We start from the raw sequence: 24586 nt of genomic DNA on the forward strand, positions 1-24586 counted from the left end.
CTGTAGAAACATGGAAGACTCTGTGGTAGAGGACCCGCTCCCTCTGTAGATAAAAATGAATTCTTGTAAGATAACAAAACACAACTGTTATTTTCAGGTGATTATACACTAATGAAAACATACTATTCCATTTTTGCCAATAGATCATTGTTACACAAGTTACTTTTAATTAATATGCAAACAAGAAGCAATGGGAATGACACTAATATATTGTAAAGTCCAAATCCCCTTTATATTTACGTTGTAGCATGAAATGTCCACAGAGTTGAGGGCCAAAAGGCTACTTACACTGGCTGCTTGATATATCTGCAACAGGGACATTTACTGTCCTATAAAAATGTTGCTGTTAGAATTTATATAAATCTACTAGTTATGACTTGACTGTGGAGGAACGTTGTAAAGGAAATAATTTCAACACAAGTGTCTGCTCTTGTACAAGGCAGTGTTTTCTCTGACACAGGTGGTCCCTTATTTGCTGTGCCAAAATCCACAAATTTCCTTTGTGTATCACCAGCAAATTTGTCTACTAGATTTTCTAAAGAGGTTTTTATTTCTACTTGGAAGACAGATGTGAATGCAGCATCACACATGATATTTTACAGGCAAATAATGATGACGATGGAAAGGGACCCAACCACAAACAACAACGGTGTCCGATTCATGTGAAAGTTGTACAGATGGAAAGACTAAATAGTGATGGCTGGCCTGGTTATACAGTGGATATGATCATGGGCTGGGAAATTTGATAACATTTCACTGATGAAGTATTGATAATGACATACATTAACACAGAGACATTCAAAATTGGTAGCAGCTTCTGGCCCAGTGGGTCTACCTGTAAGCCTGTACCCAGGCCACTGCAGCACGTACTGAAACGTGTCTCCTCGATACACAACGGCAGCTCATAGTGTACAAAGATAAAGCCAGACAGTCAATATACTGTAAAGAGCAAACTTTTTGGTTAGCTACTACAACTGCATCTGCAAAAATATTATGCATTTCACCAGCCTGCTAAATGAATCAGTTAGTTTTTCCAATAGAAATAGTTATTTCCATCTTGTAGTTTTTCCCTTCATTTGAACATACTGTTGATTCAGAAAGACCATTCAGACCAGTATATGATACTTTCTGGTCCTAGACTTACATAAATGTGTGTTTGGACAATAGAATATAATAGAATATAATATATACAAATTACATGTGAATCTTATGTATGATGTACATATAGGTAACGTAATTTTCTTGGTAAAAATATGGAAAAACAGTGTTCAATGTGACAGCTCCCTACCATTCACTCTACCTTGAGAAAGCTTAATCTTAGCTTACATAACAGCATCCTCCCCCTTCCTGTCTTCTTGGTCTTCCACAGTATTAAATAGTGGAAGTTCACCATGTTGTTAGGCAAGTGAGGAAATTGAAACACTGATATTAGACAGCTTATATGAATAGAAACCTATTTAAATCATCTCTTAGAAACTTGACTCTTAAGCCTAAATGGATGTCAAGATTTAAAGTACTAATTAGTACAACCTAATAACATTAAATCTGAGTTCTGGCATACAAGGAGGGGTAGGGTTGCCCCAAAAAATCCCTCAACTAATCTTCTGTTGTGTAACAATCCCCCTCAAGCCACACCACCCTGTTTCCAACTGCTATAAACACATACACACACACACACACACACACTGTCACAGAGAGAGCGACAAGAAAAGTATGTCAGTCAGTCAAGCCCACCCCCGCTGTTCACTCAAGCAGCGGTGCATTGTGTGTGTGCATGTGTGTGTGTGCATCCATCAGGGGTGAGGATGGGCAGAGAAGGGGTCTGGCATCCCGTCCTTAATCCTGTCTGATGAGACTCGAACGTAACCCGCTTTTATCCCCTGCTAAGAAACCACGCTCCTCTATCTCTTCGTTTCTGTCCGTCTGTCCCTCTGCGTCTGTAGAACTGGCTCATTTTATCTTGTGTCATGTAACTATTATTGATATTATTCCTAACAGCTTCTTTCTAAATTATCTGTTCATCTATCTGTCTTCTGGATCAGTGGATTAATACAGTCAGAGCTGTTTGACAGCAAAAGCTGCTTGTCCACATGGCTTTCTGGAGTCAGCGGTGTGGTGTGTAGGTCACAGAAAAAAGTCTGCATAATGTGATTATATCTATATGGCTGTTTGATTTTAATAGTCATACATAATCATACTCCTAAAGCCTGAAAGCATCCACGCACACACACACACGAGCATGCCCACAAATCTGTAGGTAAATGATTTGAATGTCATAGACCTTGATCCATTAAGACATTGCTATCACTGCATGTGTGTGGCACACACCTATGTGAGTGTTTGTGTGTTTTAATATCAATCAGTCCTGACCAGACCCCTCCCCCCATGTACCACCAGCAGCCGACTACATCAAAAATAATAAAGTAAATTACTCTGTTGCTCTATATCTCTCTCATCCAAGGATCCAGTGACACACTGCCAGGTGTTGTCCTACATTCAAGCAAACGCTGAGAGAGGCAAACTGTCACTCTGTACACAGTGTTTCTGTGTCAAACCTAAAATAAATTCTATCTACTCTTGATTGATTCATGGTTTGAGGAGATTGAGCCTCCCAAAGACCAACAAAACAGAGAAAATGATGTGTGCACATTATATAAAGGACATTTTATAACGGGAAAAATATCTCCAAACCACAAATGAACAGCTTAAAATGTTAATTTATAGAAGTAGACTATGATCTGGCAGGTGATCTTAATATCTCAATATAATAAAGTTAGCAAATTATGCAGAATGAAGCTCTAATGCTCATCTTTACATGTTGGTGTTCTCTATAAATGATGCCTCTACTATAACTGAGAAACTTTGAAATACAGTTCATTGCTTCACAGTGCTGGGAGAAAAAATGTGACTGTCTCCATAGTAACACAGGGATTTATACAGTGCGGTTAAACATGGTAAATGTTTTATTGTGATGATAACTTTGGTGATGCAAAAAATAAGCATACTTTGTTTAGATCTGTGTGGGTGTATTGTTGAAACTAAACTGAAACTGACTTTGTTTTGAAATGTGGTTGAAACCAGACTAACGAGGGAGTTGAGACCGAGCTTTGTTGGCTGTCACATCACAGCATGTTAGCTTGGAGATCAATGTTTTGGTCTTACCGAGAGTGCGCACAGGGTTGTTGATGTGGCTGGGTGGGCTGGCTCCATGTACGTTGACCGCCCTGACAACAAACTGATACTCTGTTTCCGGTAATAACCCCTTCAAAACCATGGAGTTAGTCACAATGGGCTCCCGAATATACGTCCACTCCGTGTCCATTTCTGGCCTGTGGAAAGACAAGACACACAAGCGATGCTTTTTAGGTCTGTTTTTTTTTGGTATGTCAATGTTTTCCTTTCATTTTCCTTCCTTACGTCTTCAAAACAATGGTTCAATATTTTGATGTGATCTTTCACATGATTCTGCAAAGTTATTGCAAAGAGTACAATTACAATACTGTAGCTATGAATAACTCACAAAAATACAGAATAACTTTTCAGACAAAACTAAAGGAACAATCAATTGAGATGTTTTTCGTTATGTTACTATTTTGACGGCCTTTACTTCTTTTACTCTAAGTCTTAACGCATTATTTTCTGCTTTAATCAGAGTTTTGGTTTGAAAACAGAGTGATGAACTCCTGAACTTTAATTTTTTTTCTGCCTATCATCTCCCGCTTCCATCTCATGATGCCATATTTGTGTGCTGAATCTGGGCGCCTGGAGCCACAACTATCTGTTGAATAGGGTCATCTTCACCACCACTCAATGTCTGTCTTCAGCAAGGCCTCTTTTGATATAAGTGAAGAAAGATTTGCCTCTGAGATGGCCCTTTTGTGTGGAAAATACCCTTGCATGCAAAAGCAGACACTGATTCGTGTCTGCTCTGTCACAGTAAGTAACAGTTTCTCTGCTTCAGTTTCTCTCACTTTGCTCAGTTTCGGGGTATTAACTCAGCACCGCATGAAGTACAACACTACTGTGGTTTTTTTAAGCTAGTTTCTTTTTTATCTCTAAAACGTTCTTTTAAACAATTATTACGGGGACATTTTTAAATTCTATCTGGCTTTTTTTTATTTGTGTCTGGCAAATCTTCAAAGGACAATTTATTTCTGACCTTAGGACTCCTTTAGACATTGGACATTCTTTGTGTGTGTGTGTGTGTGTGTGTGCGCATATACTGTTTACGTGTGAGTGAGACTGGACATTTCTAAGCAGAGAATGAAATCAATTATTTCTCAAGTACCAAATGACCCTCAAGTCAAAACAAAAATGGTTACATGCTGCAGACCAACAAAGGCCTCATGAAACTCACTGTAAAAGAGAGCTGCGTATTCTGTATCATTGTAATGAGACGATGAGTGGATGCAGAGGATCTGATAAAGGGAGGCCCAATGTGCAGCTGCATATACACACATTAATGTGCACAGATAAAAGTTAGAAAAGAACTGTTAAAAACTGATTTTCTCTTACGATGCTTCCTCTGTGTTTTGTTACAATGCCAATAAAGCACTCACATTTTACTTGAAAAAGAAAAAAAACATCATGCTGAAAAGCCTCATTTTTTATTCTGCCTCTTCTTGTTCCTTGTTCTATGCTTGTACATGAGGAAATTAATTAGTTAGATGAGAAGATCGATAGCACTCTCATATCTGCTTAACAACTTTAGACTCAACTGGAAGCAGCAGGAAACAGCTAGCCTGGCTCACTCCAATGGTTCAAAAGCTCACTAGCACCTCTATAACTCACAAATGTTGTATCTGTAAAGTGAAATATAAAAGCAACAAGCACCATAAGAGAGCACATAACTCCTTATGAAACCACAACTTGTTGTTTTAATCTTTCAGTTTGTGCATAGATTAAACAAAGAAGTCCTAATTTGTGAATTTTATAGGTGCTGATAGGTGGATTTTTTAACCTTCATACATAGCCAGGCTAGCCCCTGCTTCTAGTCTGTATGCTAAGCTAAGCTAACCAGCTTCTGGCTCCAGCTACATATTTCAACAAATTAAGCAAGTAAGTGAATCAATGTATTTCCCAAAATCTCAAACTGTTTTAAGATAACATTATTTTTCTGGCTGCAACCATACACCAGAAGCTGCACCAATCTTCAGCATCATCTTCAGAAAATTTCTTTGTAAATCTTTCACATTCGTGGATTGCTGACTAGAATTTGGGCTTGATCAATGCTTTGCCCTACAAAAAACATTTGTGGACCCATGAAGCACTCTGTGTGGTTATAGATGATACATGGAAGCAGTGTTTTAGAAAAAAGCTCTCTAAATTGTCTCTGAAGGACAGACGTCTTATCAATTAAGAGAACAGGAAGCCAATAAAACCAGTCAGCCTTTTCCCTTTCCTCACACTGCCAGTGATGGAACATGGGTTTTCACTTAGGCTTGTTCTCTCCCTCCATGGCGTGGCCACTTCAGGCTGCTCGTCACCTGAAAAGTGTCTATGTGGACTGGTTTGATGCTTGTATGTGTGTGACCTCTGTGTAATCGAGTGTGTGTGCAAATGTATATACCTGTAAATGTGTGTCTGTGTATTGGGAGCAACGCTGTGCTGGCGAGGTCACAAAAGGGCGGTTTAATAAATGTAAAGCTGATCAATCAATTATGACAGACCTGATGTAAGCCACCAGGAAGTGAAGGACAGGTGCACTTCCCTCACTCTCTCCTTGCTGCCATGACAACGCCAGCTCTGTGTCAGATACCGCCATGACGACAGGCGTGGTGGGGGGTGAAGGGGGCATGCACATTTCTGATGGCACAGAAAGAAATTGAAGTAAGTGAAAGATATTAACAATACTACGGTAGAAACAAAAGCATTCACTGTATTACTCACATATTCTTACCATGTGAAGCAGTGCCGATGTCTCTGGGCATGCTGGGTCTACCCTCCCCTGCCCAACCATATGCTCCAACACTGACTCTGTACTTGGTGTTCATCTTTAAGTTAGCAATGTCCACATCCTAGAAGACAGCATACGGGGGAGTGGGGGATTGAGATACAGATAGATATGGAAAAATAAGCAAGACAGTACATCAGCAAGGATGGTTGAAGCGAAATAAGATGGAAAAAAAGACAGAAGGCAATAAGAAAAATGAGAAAAGACAGTGGAAGAAGATTTAGTTACTGATTAGGGATTCTTTCTGAATGTAAGTGGGAAATAAGTCATATCCAGCTATAAATGTCAACTGTGATATGAAAGCAGTGATAGGGTCGTCTTCAGTAAAAAAGGACTAGAAGATGATACTCACAAAGCTTGCTTGTCCATCGAATTGCCCCTTTGAGAACATAAGAGCAGAGGTATCGATAAATGTTTGAGTATCACAGCGTGCACATTGTTATTGTTAGTCGATACACTGTCAATAATGTAGTTTTACATGTTATAGACTGATTTTCTAAAATCTTGCAAGATTCGATGACTTAACTTGATTTAACGGTCATTGTCTCAGAATATTAAAGGATAAGGCTTCAGTTATTCAGTTTCGTATTGTCAACAAAACCCATGTAAAGTAAAAAAAATATATTGCCAGCCTCGTCTTCTAAATGTTTGGTTTTTATTTATTTTCAGGCTAATGCTAATAATGTTTTTCTGTGTAGTGATAAATCAGCCCTGCAAAGACTTTGCTGGCGATCACAGCTGAGATTTCCCACAATGCCAAAATTGGATGTTAGAGGCAAGTTTGATGGTGATTTTAATGGAAATAATTCCATCGTATTCCAACAAATCAGCACAGTTAGAAGTCAGTGTACTCACAGTGGTTAGCATGTCCAAGCTTAGAGGCACCTCCATCAAAGACGCTGCACCCAATGGACGGCCATTCCTCACCTCTGTATAGAAGACCTGAAAAGCATACAGTCAAAGAGAGACACATTCAAGCACATATTTATATGATTTATACAAAAAAGTGTTAGATTCTTTCAGTAAAAGAAGCTGGGGTTGGCCACAGGGGTGGATCTAAAAAAATGCTTGGCCAATGCAGCTGCCACCCCAGGTTTGTGTCAAATGCTGTCAAATCTATTACTTTAATTTAGATAAATGTTTAAAAACAGAAAGTAATTAAATTACCTGTTATGGCACATGAAAAAAGATAAGAAAAGGATCTTTAATCCCACCTTTAAATATTTCTGCTTAATGCTGTGCATGTAATGTTTTTGCATTAAAATATCTTCATTTGAAGGCTTCACCAAGCAAATATTTGTGAAATATATATGATTGTTAGCAATTAAAACAGCATATATTTCTGCCACTACTTAAGGCCTTCATGCCACCCTCTTATCACCCCATGAACATTTCTCTAGATCTGGCTGTTTGGCAGGCGTAAATGTCATGTTCGTTATGCTGGATTACAGCACCACTTCTTAACCTTTCAGCTCTTACATTATCAATGTAAACACGGCATAATGAGGAGGAAATACTATGAGACAAACAGGATTACATATGAACTTCCAAAGTGATTGGCCAAATGAACACACATGTTTATCTGTGAGTCGTCGGGAAGCTAGGTATCTGACTAATCCTCTTAGTGCGGACATATGGTCAAAAGCAGAGCACACACAGTCATACTGATCCACACTTAATGGTTGACTCAAAACAAACACACGAGAGGAAGGAAGTAGGAAAAGAGGAAGGAGGGAAGAAAGGACGGAAGGAAACTAGGTTCTGGTAAGATATTATATCTCATTCAAAAAAATCTTAAAAACGTTTTGTCAGAATGAAAAAAGAAAGGAAAAGATTTCAGCATCCAGTAAACTTCCAAACATACAAACCAAAAATTACATAAATGTCTGTCCATTATGTTCTACCAAGAAAAAAAATATCTAACTTTAGTTCTCAAAGTGCGCCTAGAGTGAAGAAAAAAATCTGTTGACAAGCCACTAATAATTTGTGACCACATCCTTCAGAGACATATTGCCTTTGAAAAAGCATACATTTGGCAGTGAAGGGGTTCTGTTAAAATACCAGAAAAAACACCTTCAAGGCCACCCTGCTGGACAGCGAGTTTGACGGGCACTTTAAAAGCAGGAAAAAAACTATGCCGCCTGCCGAGGAAAGTGGGCATCCTTTCAGAAAAAGGAGAATAAATATGATTAATGACACATCTGAGAATTTTTTTTTTATGTTTGCCAGGTTGAAAACTTTAACCTAAAAAGAGTTCTCAAAAGGTGTAGGTGTGTGTTTTTAAGTTTGCTGAATATTTTTTTTTTCTCTTGGTTTTGAGCAGTTTGGGTTTTTTTTTTTTTCAAAACAGTTTAACATTACATTTACAATCATCAATGATATAGACTGTGTGGAGCATCTTACCTTAATATCAACACTATGTGGACAACTAGAACTTGTATTCCATTACATATGTCACTGAAAGATCCTGTTTCTGTACTGCTGTGTAAACTCACCAAATTCTGCTTGAATATATCAATAAAATAAAATTGGAAAATAATTGTGAGACAATCTGCCATACACCCTTTTTTCACTGACGTGAATCTAATATTGATAGTGACTGATAACCACAGCTTGTTAATATTGATCACACATTTAGCCGTCACTCTGATATCTAAACAGTACACACAGTATTTCTACATATGTGTTATTATTTAAAGGTCCAGTGTTTAACATTTAGGAGGATGTTTTAGCAGAAATTGAATATAATAATTATATGTATGTTTTCATTAGTGTATAATGACCTGAAAATAAGAATAGTTTTTATTTACAGAGGGAGTGCGTCCTCATCCACGTAGTCCGCCATGCTTCTACAGTAGCCCAGAACGGACAAACCAAACACTGGCTCTAGATAAGAAGTTTCATGACCAAAATAGTTTCACTCGGAAGGCTGAATTGTATTCCGTTCACCGCTCAATGCCACTAAATCCTACATACTGGTCCTTTAATGTAAAATTACTTTGTGGCTACCTTGTATCCAGTGATGGTGCTAACGTGTCGCCGGGGCATCTTCCATCGTACACTAAAGGCGGTGCAGTTGATTGTCTCCAGCTGGATGTCCAATGGGGGACTCAGGCGATCTGAAACACAAACACAGAGAGACATAATCAGTGAGCGAAACAGAAGATATACAAGGGGCAAAGTGCACTGTGCGTTAGGCAGCCACCAACTGTTTATTAGCTGTGATAGATTATTGATCCTGATTAATGTTAAATGTACATGGCAGCTTGTGACCAGTATATACAACGTTATGAGATTCTTTAGCATCTCAGTATCTTACAATGTTGTTTTTTGGCAAAATAGCCACTATTAGCACCAAACAGCAGACTGACAAAGTTAGTGAGAGTGAACACAGTGAAGCTTTGGTGTTGGTGGAACCAAAACTTTACATTCACCAGGCGGCTAGATATTAAACTCGACATGAATGTTAATGTTACTCTGTATATGGTGAATGTTTAAATAATTAAACTTTTTTGCTAACATTCATGAATTAAAATATGTCAGGGTTGTTTTTACAGCTTGTTTTCGATGCCCCCGTTATTATTTTTGTTTAATAAAGACAAAATACAGCAACCTTTTTGAACGCACCTTTACAACTTTAATCCTACAACTTCGTCCATGTCAAGCTTATTTTTGAGATAAAGAATAAGATAAAGAGTATAAATAGAAAGCAACTTTTAGTTTTCAGAATAAGTAGTTACAATTGCCAGATTATTACATATAAACGCTTTGTCAATGCTTTTAACAAAAGCAAATCTTTACAAATAGCCATCAAAATAGAATCTACACTATTTCACCTTAGTCTATTTGAGTGTGTTAAGAGTGTAAAAAGAACCATATGAAATTACATAACCTGTAGCTCGATAATATCAACTGACTGATTTCAAATGTCATTATTTTTATGGTCTGAGTTATTAAATCCTGGGTGCTTCTGTGACACTTCAAGAGATTGTGACTGCACATCCAGTGTCCAACTGTGGCCTGAAAACACTTGAGAAGCCTCTTATAGAAGAAAGACAGAGATCGAGCTATAGAGGTATAACTCATCAACACCCCTGATGACCTACTGTATATGAATTATCTGCCTTTAATGGAGAAACAGAAGCAGACAAGGACCCTTACGGCCTCAAGTCATACAATTTATGCCATTACATCTACACAAAGTAAAAGATTGTTACATTCAAACCATCAAAGAGCTCAGTAAAAGGCAGAATATCAAGATACAATTGCTATTTACAAATTATTTATTTGCAATTTATGAGTAGAGTCTGAAAAAGGTGTATTATCTCGGCACAGTGCACGGTTAAGGTAAAGAAGAGCTGCACTCAGCTGGGATTTAGTTCAAAATATTAGCCATAATTGACCTTCCCTTTTTAAAGCGACATAAGGGTAGAATTCCCTGGCATAGACCAACACGGGGATCAGACAAAAGTTAGTATAGCAAAGCAGATCTGTGTAAATTGAAATCTCATGTAGCTACAGCACTGCTCTTTTCCACTTCCTTTTTCTCTCCTCTTTATTTCTTGTGACTGCCCTCATCCACTTCCTGTGTCGACCTCTCTCCTGTCCTCCTGAATCCTCTCCTGTCGGCATCTCCCCTGCTTTCGCAAACCCTTCACCCTGCTCTTTCATCCGAGCGGGTAATTCAGTATGTCAGCTGAATTCCCTGATCGTCCATATCTCCCCAGGGGTGTGGCCCGGTGAACACACGGGTGAGCTGAACTCACAGAATTAGAGCAGATAGAGAAGGGACTTCTTAAATCATCATCTTTATGTCCATCAGCATACTGAAGCTTACAGAGGTGCTTCATGTGTAAGGAAGAAGTGAAACTGATATCTCTAATCAACCCAAATCCTGAATATCTTGACATAAATCCCTGAAACTGGTGGATTATTTTTGACAGGTATAACTAGTCTGTTGTGTCTCCTCCTTCCAGAAGCTTTTCTTAAGCAAACTGCATATTTTGAGCAACATTTCCCTGAAGCTGGAGTTTGTACACTTTTAATATTGTGAAAACACAACCTTCCAAACCAATTGGCAAGATACTCTGTGACCAGTGTAACTCTATAGCTCTGGGTGTATCCCCAAAAGAAGGAAAGTGGTGTCTGTATTTAAATACACTCCAGAATCACTTGGCTCCAACTCACCTAGAGCTGGAGATTAAATCTAGTGATGAAGCTCAGAAAAATTTTAAAAAATGTAACTGGATACAGGGGGCACATCAGCTACTGTGACTTCCACTGAAACTCCATTAGACTGGGCTGGTTGGCAATTCAATTTCAGGCGTTGCCCACTCTATACATTAATGGGAGATGTGAGGCCAGATTTCCCAGGTTAGATCAGGGGCAAATGGCTGCAAGGTACACTGGAGACCACTATTCAGAAAAAGGCCACAAGAGGCCACAATGTCCCAAAACCATGCGCTCTCATAAAGCCGAAACTCCATCATCTCATATAGTACACATCAAGGAACAGACTTTTTTTCTCAGGAAATTGCCAAAATTGCTCTCTAATCTGACACTTTTTGGCATTTCTCTTCTGCAACTGCCTGTAACTTATTGACTGCTATATAGACTCCAATAACAACATACTGTAAGACACTAATGTATTAACCGAAGATCTGTTTGTCAGTTTAAAACATGCAAATACAGACCCTCTTTAAATTTTTTCATGGGGTATTTACAAGAGAGGACACTAACCTTTTAATTTATTTTGAGATTTCAGTACTTTTCGGACATCTATGGCAAACAAAAAGGTGCTCTTATAATACTCACTTGATCAACAATTACCCAATCTTAAATTCAGATGTCTTCTTTCAGAACAAACCACCTGTTCTATCACTCTGATTCTATGTCTCCACTTTCATTGTCAGTCGTGTAGAAGTGCTGCTTTTTCCAGGTCTGAGTCATCCAAAAGTGAATGACCACTAAGACGCATGCTGTCGGGCTGCTCTTCAGCACGGCTTAGGGAATAATATATAAACACTGAATCTGAAAGGGGGGAGAGTCTTTATCATACTGGTTATATTTTCATTGTATTTCATAACAATATCGATGGTACTGAGTGACATGATAGAAAGGGTTATTTAAAATGCATGAATTTCCTAACATTTTATAGCAAGTGTAAGAAATAAAGCTACTGAATCTCTCTATAAATAATTCAGTTACTGATTCTAACTGGCCATAAAGCTGTCAAAACCCTGAAAAGAGTAAGACCACCTTGGGGAGAGACGTCTTTCAATCTTAACTCTTTCCTTGTACTATCAGCTTTGTTTTGTAAAGACTGATGTGATTCATCTAGACATGGAGCACTGTTGACATTCCCTCAGAATGAGGCCTGAAAGACCTCAAAACAGAAAAACAAGTACAAATGTCACTGGCAGTCATGAAGACTGAACTACAGCCGCCCTCTGTGTGGCAGTCCCAACTGTGGTGAGTTTTCTTGTGCTGACAGACAGATGTAATAGTTGGCCTGCTATGGCCTGCGGGTCCGAAAGAGTGAGGGAGGGAGAAATACGACAGACAGTCAGAGAGACTGACAGCGGGAGAAAAAGGAAGTGATGGAAAGAGAGAAAGAGGAGGAAAACGGAAGAAACTGGGACGGAAAAAGTGTTCAGGGTGACAGGACATCAAAGAAAGATAGAGAAAGGGGGAGAGAGAGAGAGTAGAGACTGAGGAGGTGACAAACTCAGCATCCAGGGACTTTCTGCCCTAAGGAGCACTTTGCCGAATTTGCTGATGGGTTTGCTGCTGGTCTACAGCTGAATATTTCCCTTTCTGTCTCTCTTTCTTTGACACATATTTATATATTTTGTAATTTCATTATATGAACTGTTTTTATCAACACAAACATTGTTTCCTCTTAGCCATGGAAGTCCTGCCTAAAATGTATCTGTATTTTTTAAGTGTTAAAATTACAGTTACTGTGGACAATTTGCAGCTCACTGATTCTGGGTAAAATGCAGTTTTGTGCTGCTGCTCAGTGACTCAAAGCACCATAAAGAAAGAGAGGTGGGGGCCTTTTTTTTAAACGGTCTGTTAACATGTTGCTCAGTAGCTTTTGCTGCAGAATAATCACTCTTAGGTTGTATAAACAGGGATACAGTGGAGATTACATGATGATGATGATGATGATGATAATGATGGTAGTGTGTTTTCCTTTTGATGCACATCCATCAACCAATTTTCTTGCATTTATCTTCTCATACTGGAGCTTTAATGACTTTACAAGTTTAAAACTGTCACTTACATTGCTGTGATCTCTGTTTAAGGTGAATTAATGTTTGAAAGCAGGCTTAATGATGTTTGTGTAATCAAACAAATGGAAAGATAAGCACACTCAAACGCTGCCCTTATGCACAATCTTTCAATATAAACTATTGTCATTGTTATTACTTGTCAAATCTGGTATAAAGGTCAGTGGGTGAACTTACCAGATCTCCGAACATTTGATCTTCTTGCACAAAAGCAAACGCTGGCTGTGCATATCGCAAAGAGAAGTAAGTATAAAAGACTCCTTTCTTTACATGTAGGTTCCATGTCTTCTTCTGGTCGAAAGTTTAAAACGGTCAGATGTTCATTTTATCACACATTAAAACGCGCTTCTAGCTGTAAATGCAACTAATACCTTTGCTGACAAAATTCTTATCTAATAAAAATCGTTCTTTTATCCAAATTTTGGCGCAAACGCCATCCAAAGACAGGCAGAAACTGCCCGAGAGGAAAGGGCAGCTACGGTTTGACACTGATAAGATTACAGTCTGCAAAAGATCAGTGGGTTGGACACATTAACGGACGGACAGACAGCCACTGTGCCCCAACAGGCGCGCTGATAGACGATGGAGAGGGTTGTACCGACAATTCGCGCGTAATGCGCAACGAGCAACAACTACAACAACTGAATGGTGAATGGCACGATCATTTTTGCGCATAAATCTCGCTTTCGTGTCACGCTCCGGTCCGCGTCTCAGACAGCAGATGAGACGGACAGCGAAGTGCAGGAACGTGGGGCCATTTAGAGCTAAGAGGATAATAAGCCTCTAATCCGCACACTGGACACAGATGGAGAGCGTGTCTTGACGCAGAAGCAGGGGAGCCGCTCAAGCAACAGACATCCATAAAAGTATACATCGTGTGTGTGTGTGTGTGTGATTGACTGACTGTGTGTACAACAATGGCTAAAGGGGGCAAACAATTAATCCAGTAATTAATGTCCCCCGAAAGCAACTGTTAATATGTGACTAACCTCCCAGCTGATTGTGTATTATTTAGTGTGGTCTCAACATGAAAAAAAGTACACTGTCAATCCAATATTTCTTAATAAAAGAAGTAAGTTATGATAACTTAATCCCCCCAAAACGTTTGAATCACTCATTCTCATTAACTAAACCCAACTAAAAAATGAATTGTCGAAGTAATAACTCAGTTGTTTTGTGTGAACTTAAATTTGTGCCATATTTTAAGTATATCATGTATATACATATACATATATGTATAAGTATGTCAAGTATAACTGTAAGCCCTAAAGCCCCAACATTAATTGGCTACTGATAGAAAAATGCTGACTTCATAGTGCTCATGTAACTCTGATGATTTTGTACCTTGTTTTGCAGAAAAATGCAAAAAATGGTCATAATCGAGTAATTACTAAAAAAGTAATAGTTTGCTTTAGTGGTAGAAAACTGCATGACTTCAATTTAAGTGGTAACATTTCTATAAAGAAGATGCATTTATGTTAGCCTTACTTTATTCAGACAGATACATTCTGTTAACACATTTTAAATAAGTCTGGAGAAATGCTGCATGTGATCGTAATGTACAACCAGTTTGAGTTGAACTAACTCATCAGCTTTTACAGTGTACAGTTTGGGGCAATTTTCTTATTAAGGAGAACTATGAAAAACAATGTAGGCACAAATAGTAGCAGGCACTATTAACACTGATAAAGTAAAAATTCTGAGTTGAAGAGCCTTCACTATGATGGACTTGATGAACATGCAGTTTTATCTATTACATGTTCTGCACAAATCAGCGTCAAACAGTGCTGTAGCCAGTAATTTCCCCCAAACTTTTCCTCTAGGTCACATTTTCAACGTTTTTCTGAATTATTATATCACATTAGAAGCACCGTGGCAGAAAAATCTAACCAGCAGCCAGGAACCAGGCTGATTTGTTACTTCATTTTCATTTTCACTCTGCTGGTTACCCACTTAGACCTAATTTTCTGAGCCAGGCATATTCTACCTTCATGCAAAATGAGAATGTAAAATCCAGCAGTTACTCAAGCCATCAATTTGCACGGAATAATTTGAAAAACCTTTTATCTAATTCTGATCCAATGTTTTTTTTCCCTGACCCCTACAGCACAAAACATCTTTCCAAGGAGAGATTTTCAAATCTTTATGGTCTGCAATAACGGCACAGTAGCACACCACCCATTCACGAAAGCCTTACAGACAGCGTGAATTGCGAAGGTAGAATACTGTTATTAAACTGAGGCCAAGAAAGATTGGAGGTGAATATCTGAGCTGTAATGATGAGATGTCTGCATGAGTTAGGGCATGACATGACAGCTCTCTTTTTTCCATATGACCACTGACACTATGTTTTAATGGTAAATGGCTTTGCAATTTTCCTCTTATTCACACTCAGCAAGCTATCATGCAAGGTGTGTTTATAAGCAGTATATAAACATTTAATGTACTGGTCAACATTGCTAATGGTGCAGAAACAGGTGACAATACAATGACAATACAATATAACACACGTAACCATGTAAAAATGTCTTAAGAAAAGTTATAGTAGTTGATAAATATTGTACATCAATAAATACTTAAATGTCCTTTTATCTGCACACAACTACGTTATAGTCCATTTTAAACAATTAAATGTTAATATACTATATATGAATGCTAAATGAGGAGCTGAAATAAAATGCTCCAATTATCGTTGGATTCTGTAAAAGTTGGCCTCAAAAGTCTGGTATCAGCTGAGCTATAAGTATCTGAAAAGTGCAAAAACAGAAACATTTAGAGTAAGTAGTAGCCTGGGTAAGTAGAGATAAAATCTAATCAGAAACCACCAACACTTTTTATTTTTTAAATATTTATCAGTTTTCTGGTGTTGTCCTCCTTTATGATATGCAGCCATCAGTTCACCAAAAGAAAATCAACACTGCCAATCATAATACAAGACCTACAAGATGAACACATCATCAGATCAGTCTTACTGAGAGAGCAAGAGTTAATTTCTGTTCCACTTTCTTTCATTCTTTTCCACATTCACATGTGCCACTTCTATTAATCATATGCTCTCTGGGTCACAGAGGCAAGATGTGAACTGATTATTCCAGTTTCTTCACCTGCTATTATCAACCAATCTCAAAATATCACACAAACAGCCAGAGCAGAGGGTGAAGGGAGTGAAATATCACCACTGTTTTGGAGAAACTCTAAAGACTACAGGAAGCTGATTTTATGCAAAGATAACCCTATATTTTAGACTTGGTATACAAATATTTTTTCTTTGTAAATGAAATGATCAGATCAAATGTTTGTGTTCTTGTGTCCTTTTCTTACCCATTAACATCTCTTCTCAAATTTTTATGAAATCCCCTTTTCTGCTTTGATTACCGGTTTTTATAACCTTTATGTAATGTATAAATTTGATGAAAATTAATTCTCTGTTATATGTTTTCATTGTGTTATTTAACGTAACAGTGCTCAGTAGACTTACCTGGTCCCCCTTGGATAGTGTTGTCCTTATATTTTTATTTTACACTCTACCAGGATTCAGTTTGTGGGTTGAAAATAAATATTGGACTCATAAAATGCCAGGTCCAAGGTTGGCAACTGAAGCTTGTGAGACACCTGAAAGAGATTCAGTAGTAATGGCTCCAATGGTGTGTTATAAGGTCACATTATCATATGTTTACACACATTCAGATTCTAGTAGTTATTTTAGGTAAACACTGATCCTGTGTATACTGTATTTTTTATAAATCATCGTCCATCATAAAAAGAAAAGAAAAGAAAATGTCTGCTACTAACAATAAATATAGAAAAAAGTGAGATAAACCAAAATGAGTTGTATGTCTGTTTAAGTGAATACCAAAATTATAACAAAACTTCCTACACTCCATAATGTAACAACTGAGGATGATTATGAGGTTTAGTATGATAATAAGCGTGTGTCCGAGATGATGGTCACTGTGTTGCATGAATGGCGAACCCAACTCACTGGTTCCATCTCCTGGACAAACACAAACACACAAGACATAATGGAGAGACTGAAGGGAGAACAGCAACACAAACAGAAACGATGCACTGGCAGGCGCATACATAACCCCAAAAGAACCCCACATCTCTACACATATAACTGACACACAAACAACTAGCACATCTATCTCTATAACATAAATAATAAGCTAACAAAACAGAGCTAACTTAACCAAGAGGGAAATTAAAAGGTAGCTTTCAAATTAGACTCTTCCAAGTAAAGACATTAATTATTTTTCAGTTCAATAAAAATCAAGCAAATAAGCCAGACTAGTGGTTCAGAAAATTGTTTCCCTCAATAAGAAAAACAACAGCCTGTAGTCAAAAGCATGCAGCTTGATTTGTCAGATGTTTGGAGAGCTAATTTGTTCTTTCCCATCAGACTACGAAGATCATTAGAAATATGATGATACATTGATTTCAGTCTCAATTTCAATCAGTAGTTCTCTCAAACCTCAAAAGCTTTTATATCCATATATCCACATTCACATTCTGAAGACATATTTCATGTTAACACATTGTATATGGATCATAATCATAACAATTGATTAAAAAGAAATAATACAGCATTAAGTTGAAGTCTGTAAATCATTGTATTTAAACAAGAGATAAAGAATCAGACCTCACCACTGTGTTGTTTTATGCTGTAAATGTGTAACACACATTGGTATTAACAGTGGTGAACAGCGTCCACTAGTGGCAGAATCTAAGCCCTACATGCACGTGTGTGTGAGCAGTCAACACATCTGGAGGTTCACTGTTTTCAACCCGGTTTCTAATCTGCATTAGAAATTACTGAATGTAGTGTTCACCACCTGTAATTCCTCAAATCAGACCAGATCAAATCATTTTGGTTTTACAGTCACCCCAGCAGGCAATAATGTCACACTTATTACAAAACTGGGGACAAACATGGAGTAAATTGTCTATTTGCTTAAACATCCTAACAGTAATTGACCCCATTTTAACATTTCTGAGCCGACTCCCAGCGGGTCAGCTCAGCAGACGGCATCCACTCTCACCCTGAGGCTCCAGCAGCACCAGAATACATATGGTGTGGATTACTTTCTAAGCACCACTGTGGGTCCCTGTGGAGGTGATTTTTACCATGAATACAATCATCCTATCCAACACCCAAATCTATGAATAGTGATAAAATCATCAACAAGAAAACTTCTTGAGCTCAAACGAACAATAATTCAATGATTTCGTGCAACACGCATGACAGTTAATGTATATCACTCCCTATGCTGAAAAAGTGTATATCATACTGCTACGAGTACAGTGACAAAGGAATTCACGGTTATAGACCAGTTGATTTCCTAATAACTGGGCAAACATTTCAGATTATTTCCTTATTCTTGGCAACTTTCCATTTTAAATGCTAATGTAATGCACATCCTGAATTAAATTAATCCAAAGTGACTTGAGTGCATCATGCTTAAAGTCGACTTTAAGGGCTAAAAGGTGATCAGTTTCCCCTGCCCCTGTGCCATAACCCAGGCAGCTGCTTGGGGATATATACAAGCTGGCTGTACAATGGCTAATGTCAGCATGCTAACATTTGTAACACAAAGGCTGACGGGAATGTCGATAATTTTGCAGGTATTTGGTCATAATCAAATGATTGGAAAAATGTACCTATTTGACTTGATGATGACCTGAGGGGGACATGAATGTGCGTACAAAATTTCATGGCAATCCTTCTAATAGTTGTTGAAACATTTCATTCAATAACACAAATGTAAGGCTCATGATGGTGCTAGATGAAGTCAGTAAGTAAGTGACAACTTTGACCCGCCGTTGGTGCTAGAGGAAACGTAAGGGGATCACCAAAGTCATTAGGGTTCATCCTCTGGGGACCATGAATGTCTGGACCAGATTTAATGGCAATCCATTTAGTAGTTGCCATCCCTACAACCAGCTAAAAACAAGCACAGATTCTCCTCCAACTATGAGATTAAAATACACATAAATGTAGAAAACAGGACAACAGGACACATTATCACGATCTCCCCACTCCTCCTGTCAGTGTGGAGAGCCAGGATGTTATTTTTTCTGCTAATTACTACACTGCCATGTCCCAAATCAGACGTCCATTCCAGCTGTCAACTCCTCCCTCCCATAAGTCGATCTGGGGAAGCAGTTTCATGTTGGCCGATAATGAGGGGTGAAATGACCCGTGCAATTAGCCCGTTACATGTGAGACAAAATCAGCCTCAAATATGGCTGACAGATTAAATTGCAGATCAGTCCCCGATTAGCCCTCAGTCCTTTTAAGTAGGGAAACGGACATCTGTTCGGTGTATTTGTTGTAATTGCTTGAGGATGCTGTATTTCCATACAGTTAAGTGAGCAAGTCAGTGGAATGGGAAGCCTCTTCTGAGTGATTACTAAAAAGACAACTGTTGCACTGTATGACATATATTTGGAGCATATTTGGCTGCTCTAATGGTTTTTGCATGTCCAGTGTAGTCAAGTGATTACAATACAATGTGGCCAACATGTGTGCATGCACTGACACAAACATGATTCTTCATGAAACATTACACTTCAAGGGTTGCATGGACGTGTATGTGTGTTTTTGGATGTGCATGGATACACAGTATGTATTTAACATTCAACCTTGTAAAGAGGAAACAGCTTTATTCAGGTCAGCTGGAGAGCAAATATGAACATTTCTAATCTTTCTGGAAAGATTTTGCTGGGGGAAAAAAATGTTTGTGTGTATAGTGGTACATTTTATTCACAATAGTCACTGCAGAAGAAAACAGAAAGTGAAGGATAGTCCTGCTTCTTAATAACACATGTGACTTCTTCTTGTTAATAATAATGAACAATACAGTAGAGAAAGATTGGCACATTTGCAGGGATTCAATATGCCTGAGTGCATAAAGTCTTTGGTGGGCAAACCATGGGTGGTCGTACTGGGGTCGAAGTATGAGTGATAGTCAAATGCAGCTGGTTGGCTATTTGTTCTCTAAAAATACCAATATTTAAGCACCTTGGTTGCTCAATTCTTAGAGCTGGCACCCCATGTACCAGGACTGAGTCATTGCTGCAGCGGCCTTGAGTTCAAATCTGACCTGTTGCACTTTGATGTATGTTGTCCGCTCTCTCTCTCTCTTTCCCTTTTCTGTCCATCTCTCCCACTCATATTATGTATATGGGGCGGTGGGTGGGGGCCAGTAGGGTGGCCAACAATTGAGTCAGCGAGGTGGTGCCCCCGAATGAAACACTCCAATGCATCAGTGATTGCAGTGACGGTATAGTCACTTGCTTGGTCATCTCCATATAACTGAACTGGACCTTGTTCCATCTGGACCTTGAATGGTTTACATTATCATAGATGTATGCACTATTTGCTTTGCTTACCCTGAACAAAAACTCTTAAAACATTACAGCTGTAGAGTGCAGTTAGTTTTACTGTGGCGTAGACTAGGGTCAAATAAACAACTTTTAACTACTATTGGAAGGAAAGCACTTGACACGCAGGCACATAAACTCCTCAGATCACTTTCACTCATCTTTGCTCTGGTTTCAATCATCAAACACAGTTTCGCTCCTAAACCGCTGCCTTGTTATGTTCACCAATAAAGATTATGATGGAATTTTCTTTACAGTCTCATTGATATTATTTCACATGAGTACAGAGGGAGCAGTGGAGTTGAGGTCACAATGTGACAACAGAATGATTAGATCTTTTGCATAATTCAATGTAAAGTTTTCAGTTTCTTATTGACACTCACTATGGCTGGGTTACAGCCCGGGCTCCCAACGGCAGTTTGCAGTTGTTTAATGTGTTTAACAGGATCACTCAAAAAAAAACACATGTGCAGTAAGCTGATCCATATACAGTTTGTTGTGTGTCTTAGCAACATTATATCATAGAATTCTACTTATAAAAACAGGCAAATAACCAAATTTCAAACATGGAATTATTACCCAACAAAAATTGTAGAAAAATTGACACTTCGACTGATTTTAATACAAATGTCTTTAAAATGTTCTTTCGCACCTTATGAGCCTGTGGTTTTTGCATAAACTTGAGCCAAAAGAAATACTAACACTTTGCTCTGATTATGCAAAACTCTGCAACCAAAATAACGTATACTCAAGTTAAACATTGAGTTCCTGTAATGGATATCAGCTCAGACTCCCTCGATGTTAAACGTCATCTGCTCATCAACTGCAAAACAGCGGGATTTCCATCGCACTGTGGTTATAAGTAGCAACACAATCTATTCAGTCTGTTATGACTGGCTGATTAGAAACACATTTGCCATCCAATATCAACCAAACACAAAAAGCAGGCCGGGGGAATCAGGACCATTGTTAGTGGAAAGTGTGAAACTTCTCTCTCCCTCTCAGCCATCTGAGCCTCTTTCATAACAGACCTCCTCTACCCTCATCAACTCTGGACCTCAAGTTCAATCATGAGTTTGGACTTCATCCCTCTGTGTGTGTGCAGTCTGCATGGGTGGAGACAGGAAGAAACAGAGGATGGACCATCACACGTCACCACCACTCCCCATCTCCCCTGTTAGACCTCTCTTTCTCCTCCTCACGGCTCAGTCAGGATTGATGGTGAGAGGGGATGAACGGGAGTGAATGCATTGTGAAACCGGTTGAAGGACTATAAACTGGGAGTGAATTTTGTCTTCCAAGCGTCGTTGTATCCGTCGGTTTGCAAACAACTTCATAAGGAAGTCTGCTTGGCTTTGCATTGTGCGCTCCTGCCTTTGATTTCGTGCCTCTTTGGATGTTGCGCCACGCTGCACAGCATTTGCCAGCTGACATGTGAGTGATAGCGTGCAGTATACAGTACGCAGACAATAACTCATTGATCCTCAGCGTTTTCAGTGCCAGGAACCCGAGCTGATGAGTGCGCCCCACCTCTTCCTCTCCAAATATTAATCTTCAGTATGTTGTTTACCGCGTTTGCCAGATGATACCTGTTGATTTTGCATCGCGCCATGTCCTTCTGTCGGACTGAAGTGGACAATGAAGTTATGGGATAGCCTAACCACTTGTTTGATACTGCTGAGTGCCGTGCACGCCAGCTCGCTGCTCCGGAGCCTACAGCAGTCCACGTCCACCACCAAGAGGAGAGGGCGCGCCGCCGAGAGTCCCCTGGAGCTCCCGCCGGTTCAGATCCGCCTGTCTGTCACTTCCCCGGGCATCAGCCGTGCTCAGGCGGATACAGCAGACTGGGAAGAGAGGCTGGCTGGAGGAGAACAATGTAAGAGCCAGTGGTTTAATATGGAGTGCCCAAAGTGCCAAAAAAAAACACCCTGTAGTAATTTGCTCTCAGCAGGCTTTCTGTGTCTTGAATTCTTTGTACTTCTTAAACAAATAATGACATTGCTAAGTGTCCAATAGAAGTAATAAAATAGAGTGCATGATTGAGTGGAATCTCATAAAACATGCTTATTAGTCTGTGAAAGAATGATCAACTAAAGATTATTTTTATTATCGATTAATCTAATGATTATTTCTCATCGTTTAGTTATTAAAAGGTACCTGTAGCAATTCCTAGAGCTGATGGTGGCATCTTCAAATTGCTTGTTTTATCTGTCTGCAACTTAATTATACTCAGTTTACTGTCACGAAGGACAAAGAAAAGCAGCAGTCCTCACAAGTAAGAAGTTGGAACCAATTTTTGCAAAAGATTACTTCACAATTAAGTGATTGTCACAATAGTTGCTAATTAATTTTCTGTCAAATTCACCAATTGATTATTTATTTTAGCTCCAGAGCCATGTGCCAAGAGGGTAGCCTACATAGTGGCTGCTGTGTCTTTAATACACTCAACAACTGTCTTTAAGAATTAAGAATGGGATCCATTTGTAACTTGGATGAATCAGTTCAAAAGGAATTCCTTTGCAGAAAAAAAAAACGTGTACTATTTCTACATTTGTGTGTGTATTTTCTGACACAACACTACATCTGTCCAATAGCCAGTGTGGTGTGTTCAAGTGAAACAATGTGTGCTGTCCACTATGATACATCCTTGTAAGAGTGCCATTACTCTTAATGTGTTTCAGACACCATGGAGGAGCTCTCCCTAAACAAGTTTGAAGATGTGGTGGACTTCATAAAAGTGACCATTAGTAGAATACGGCGCTCCTCCTCATCCACCGTGTCCTCATCTACCTCCTCCACCACCTCCTCCCCATCCAAAGAAAACTTGAGCAGCCGGACTCGACGAAGAAGGGAGAGGAAGAAGGGAGCTAGTCAACAGAGTGGTAATGGTGGAAGAGGAGGAGCTAGAGGGGGAGAGGCAGGGAGGAAGAGTAGGGGAAGAGGAGGAAATGGACGAGGACAGGGCTGTGTGCTCAAACAGATCCACCTCAATGTGTCGGACCTTGACCTGGGCTATCGCTCCAGCGAGGAAATGATATTCAGGTACTGCTCTGGACCCTGTAGGAAGTCTGAAACCAACTACGACAAAATCCTTTACAACCTCGCTCACAACAGGAGGCTTCCACCAAAAGACACGCCCCCTCAGGCTTGCTGTCGGCCAATAGCTTTTGACGATGACCTCTCGTTTCTGGACGACAACCTTGTCTACCACACCGTGAGGAAGCACTCTGCGAGGAGGTGTGGCTGTGTGTAGGGAGTGTGAGCTGGTGTCAGGCCTTGTGTAATTTCACATTCACTCCCTCTTAGAAGTGTGATGTTGAGTGTTTTTCCTTCTCATTATTTTCGCTGTGAGGAAACTTTCTGGCATTTCGTGGTCAGTAATTAAGGACAGGAAGTGTCATCATTACAGTTTAAACCCCAAAGTAATGATTCCTAATGGTCTTCTTCTTCTCATAATTGGCTCAGTCACAATATCCACAGTTTCCTTCATACCATGTTTTCAGTGTGATCTTAAATGTTTCCATGGATGCTCAATCTGAAAGGACTGAAATCAATCAGACACAACGGATTCAGCAGACTCACTCTGTCTACTGTATAGCACATGTGTAATATGGAAAAATGTATAAACATGTGAAATGTATTTATGAAATCTTGAATGAATTAACTTATTGATATTTATTTTGTTTTTATAAAAGGAATACATGTTATTTATTACTGTAATGTGATATCTCAGAGTGTGCCAAAGGTTTAAATCAAGTTTGATTTATTTCCATATCAAAGCAGTAAAAGACTGGGTTTACATTGCAAAATGATCTTTTACACATCAGGAACTTATGTTAAAGGTGCCTGTGGAGTTGTCTTGTAAACAAAGTTATATTTGTGCATTCAGTGTTTATTACCAAAACACATTGTGTGTATTCTAATCCTAACAAATGTGTTCTTCCTCATAAAA

General features: G+C 39.0%; 2 protein-coding genes across 2 annotated transcripts in view; one reads left to right on the plus strand and one right to left on the minus strand.

The window, feature by feature from the left end:
• The window catches only part of LOC118325935 (pikachurin), a 21877-nt gene extending 8346 nt beyond the window's left edge, over positions 1-13531 (minus strand). The window contains exons 1-7 of the mRNA XM_035658799.1: positions 13426-13531; positions 8963-9072; positions 6809-6895; positions 6306-6332; positions 5900-6017; positions 5670-5805; positions 3163-3329 (exon numbers count right to left, since the gene is read on the minus strand). Coding sequence (XP_035514692.1) covers positions 3163-3329; positions 5670-5805; positions 5900-6017; positions 6306-6332; positions 6809-6895; positions 8963-9072; positions 13426-13531 — 751 coding nt within the window. The remainder of the gene's footprint in view (positions 1-3162; positions 3330-5669; positions 5806-5899; positions 6018-6305; positions 6333-6808; positions 6896-8962; positions 9073-13425) is intronic.
• Positions 13532-22255: 8724 nt separating this feature from the next.
• Positions 22256-23887, plus strand: LOC118326052 (glial cell line-derived neurotrophic factor-like). Its single transcript, XM_035658945.1, has 2 exons — positions 22256-22510; positions 23316-23887. Exons 1-2 carry the CDS (start codon positions 22273-22275, stop codon positions 23885-23887), a joined length of 810 nt encoding a protein of 269 aa, XP_035514838.1. The 5' UTR covers positions 22256-22272.
• The last annotated feature ends 699 nt before the right edge of the window (positions 23888-24586 follow it).

Source organism: Morone saxatilis, unplaced genomic scaffold (genome assembly GCF_004916995.1).
Source record: "Morone saxatilis isolate NCDOM2014 unplaced genomic scaffold, NCSU_SB_2.0 Contig16, whole genome shotgun sequence".
Classification (NCBI taxonomy): Eukaryota; Metazoa; Chordata; class Actinopteri; family Moronidae; genus Morone; species Morone saxatilis.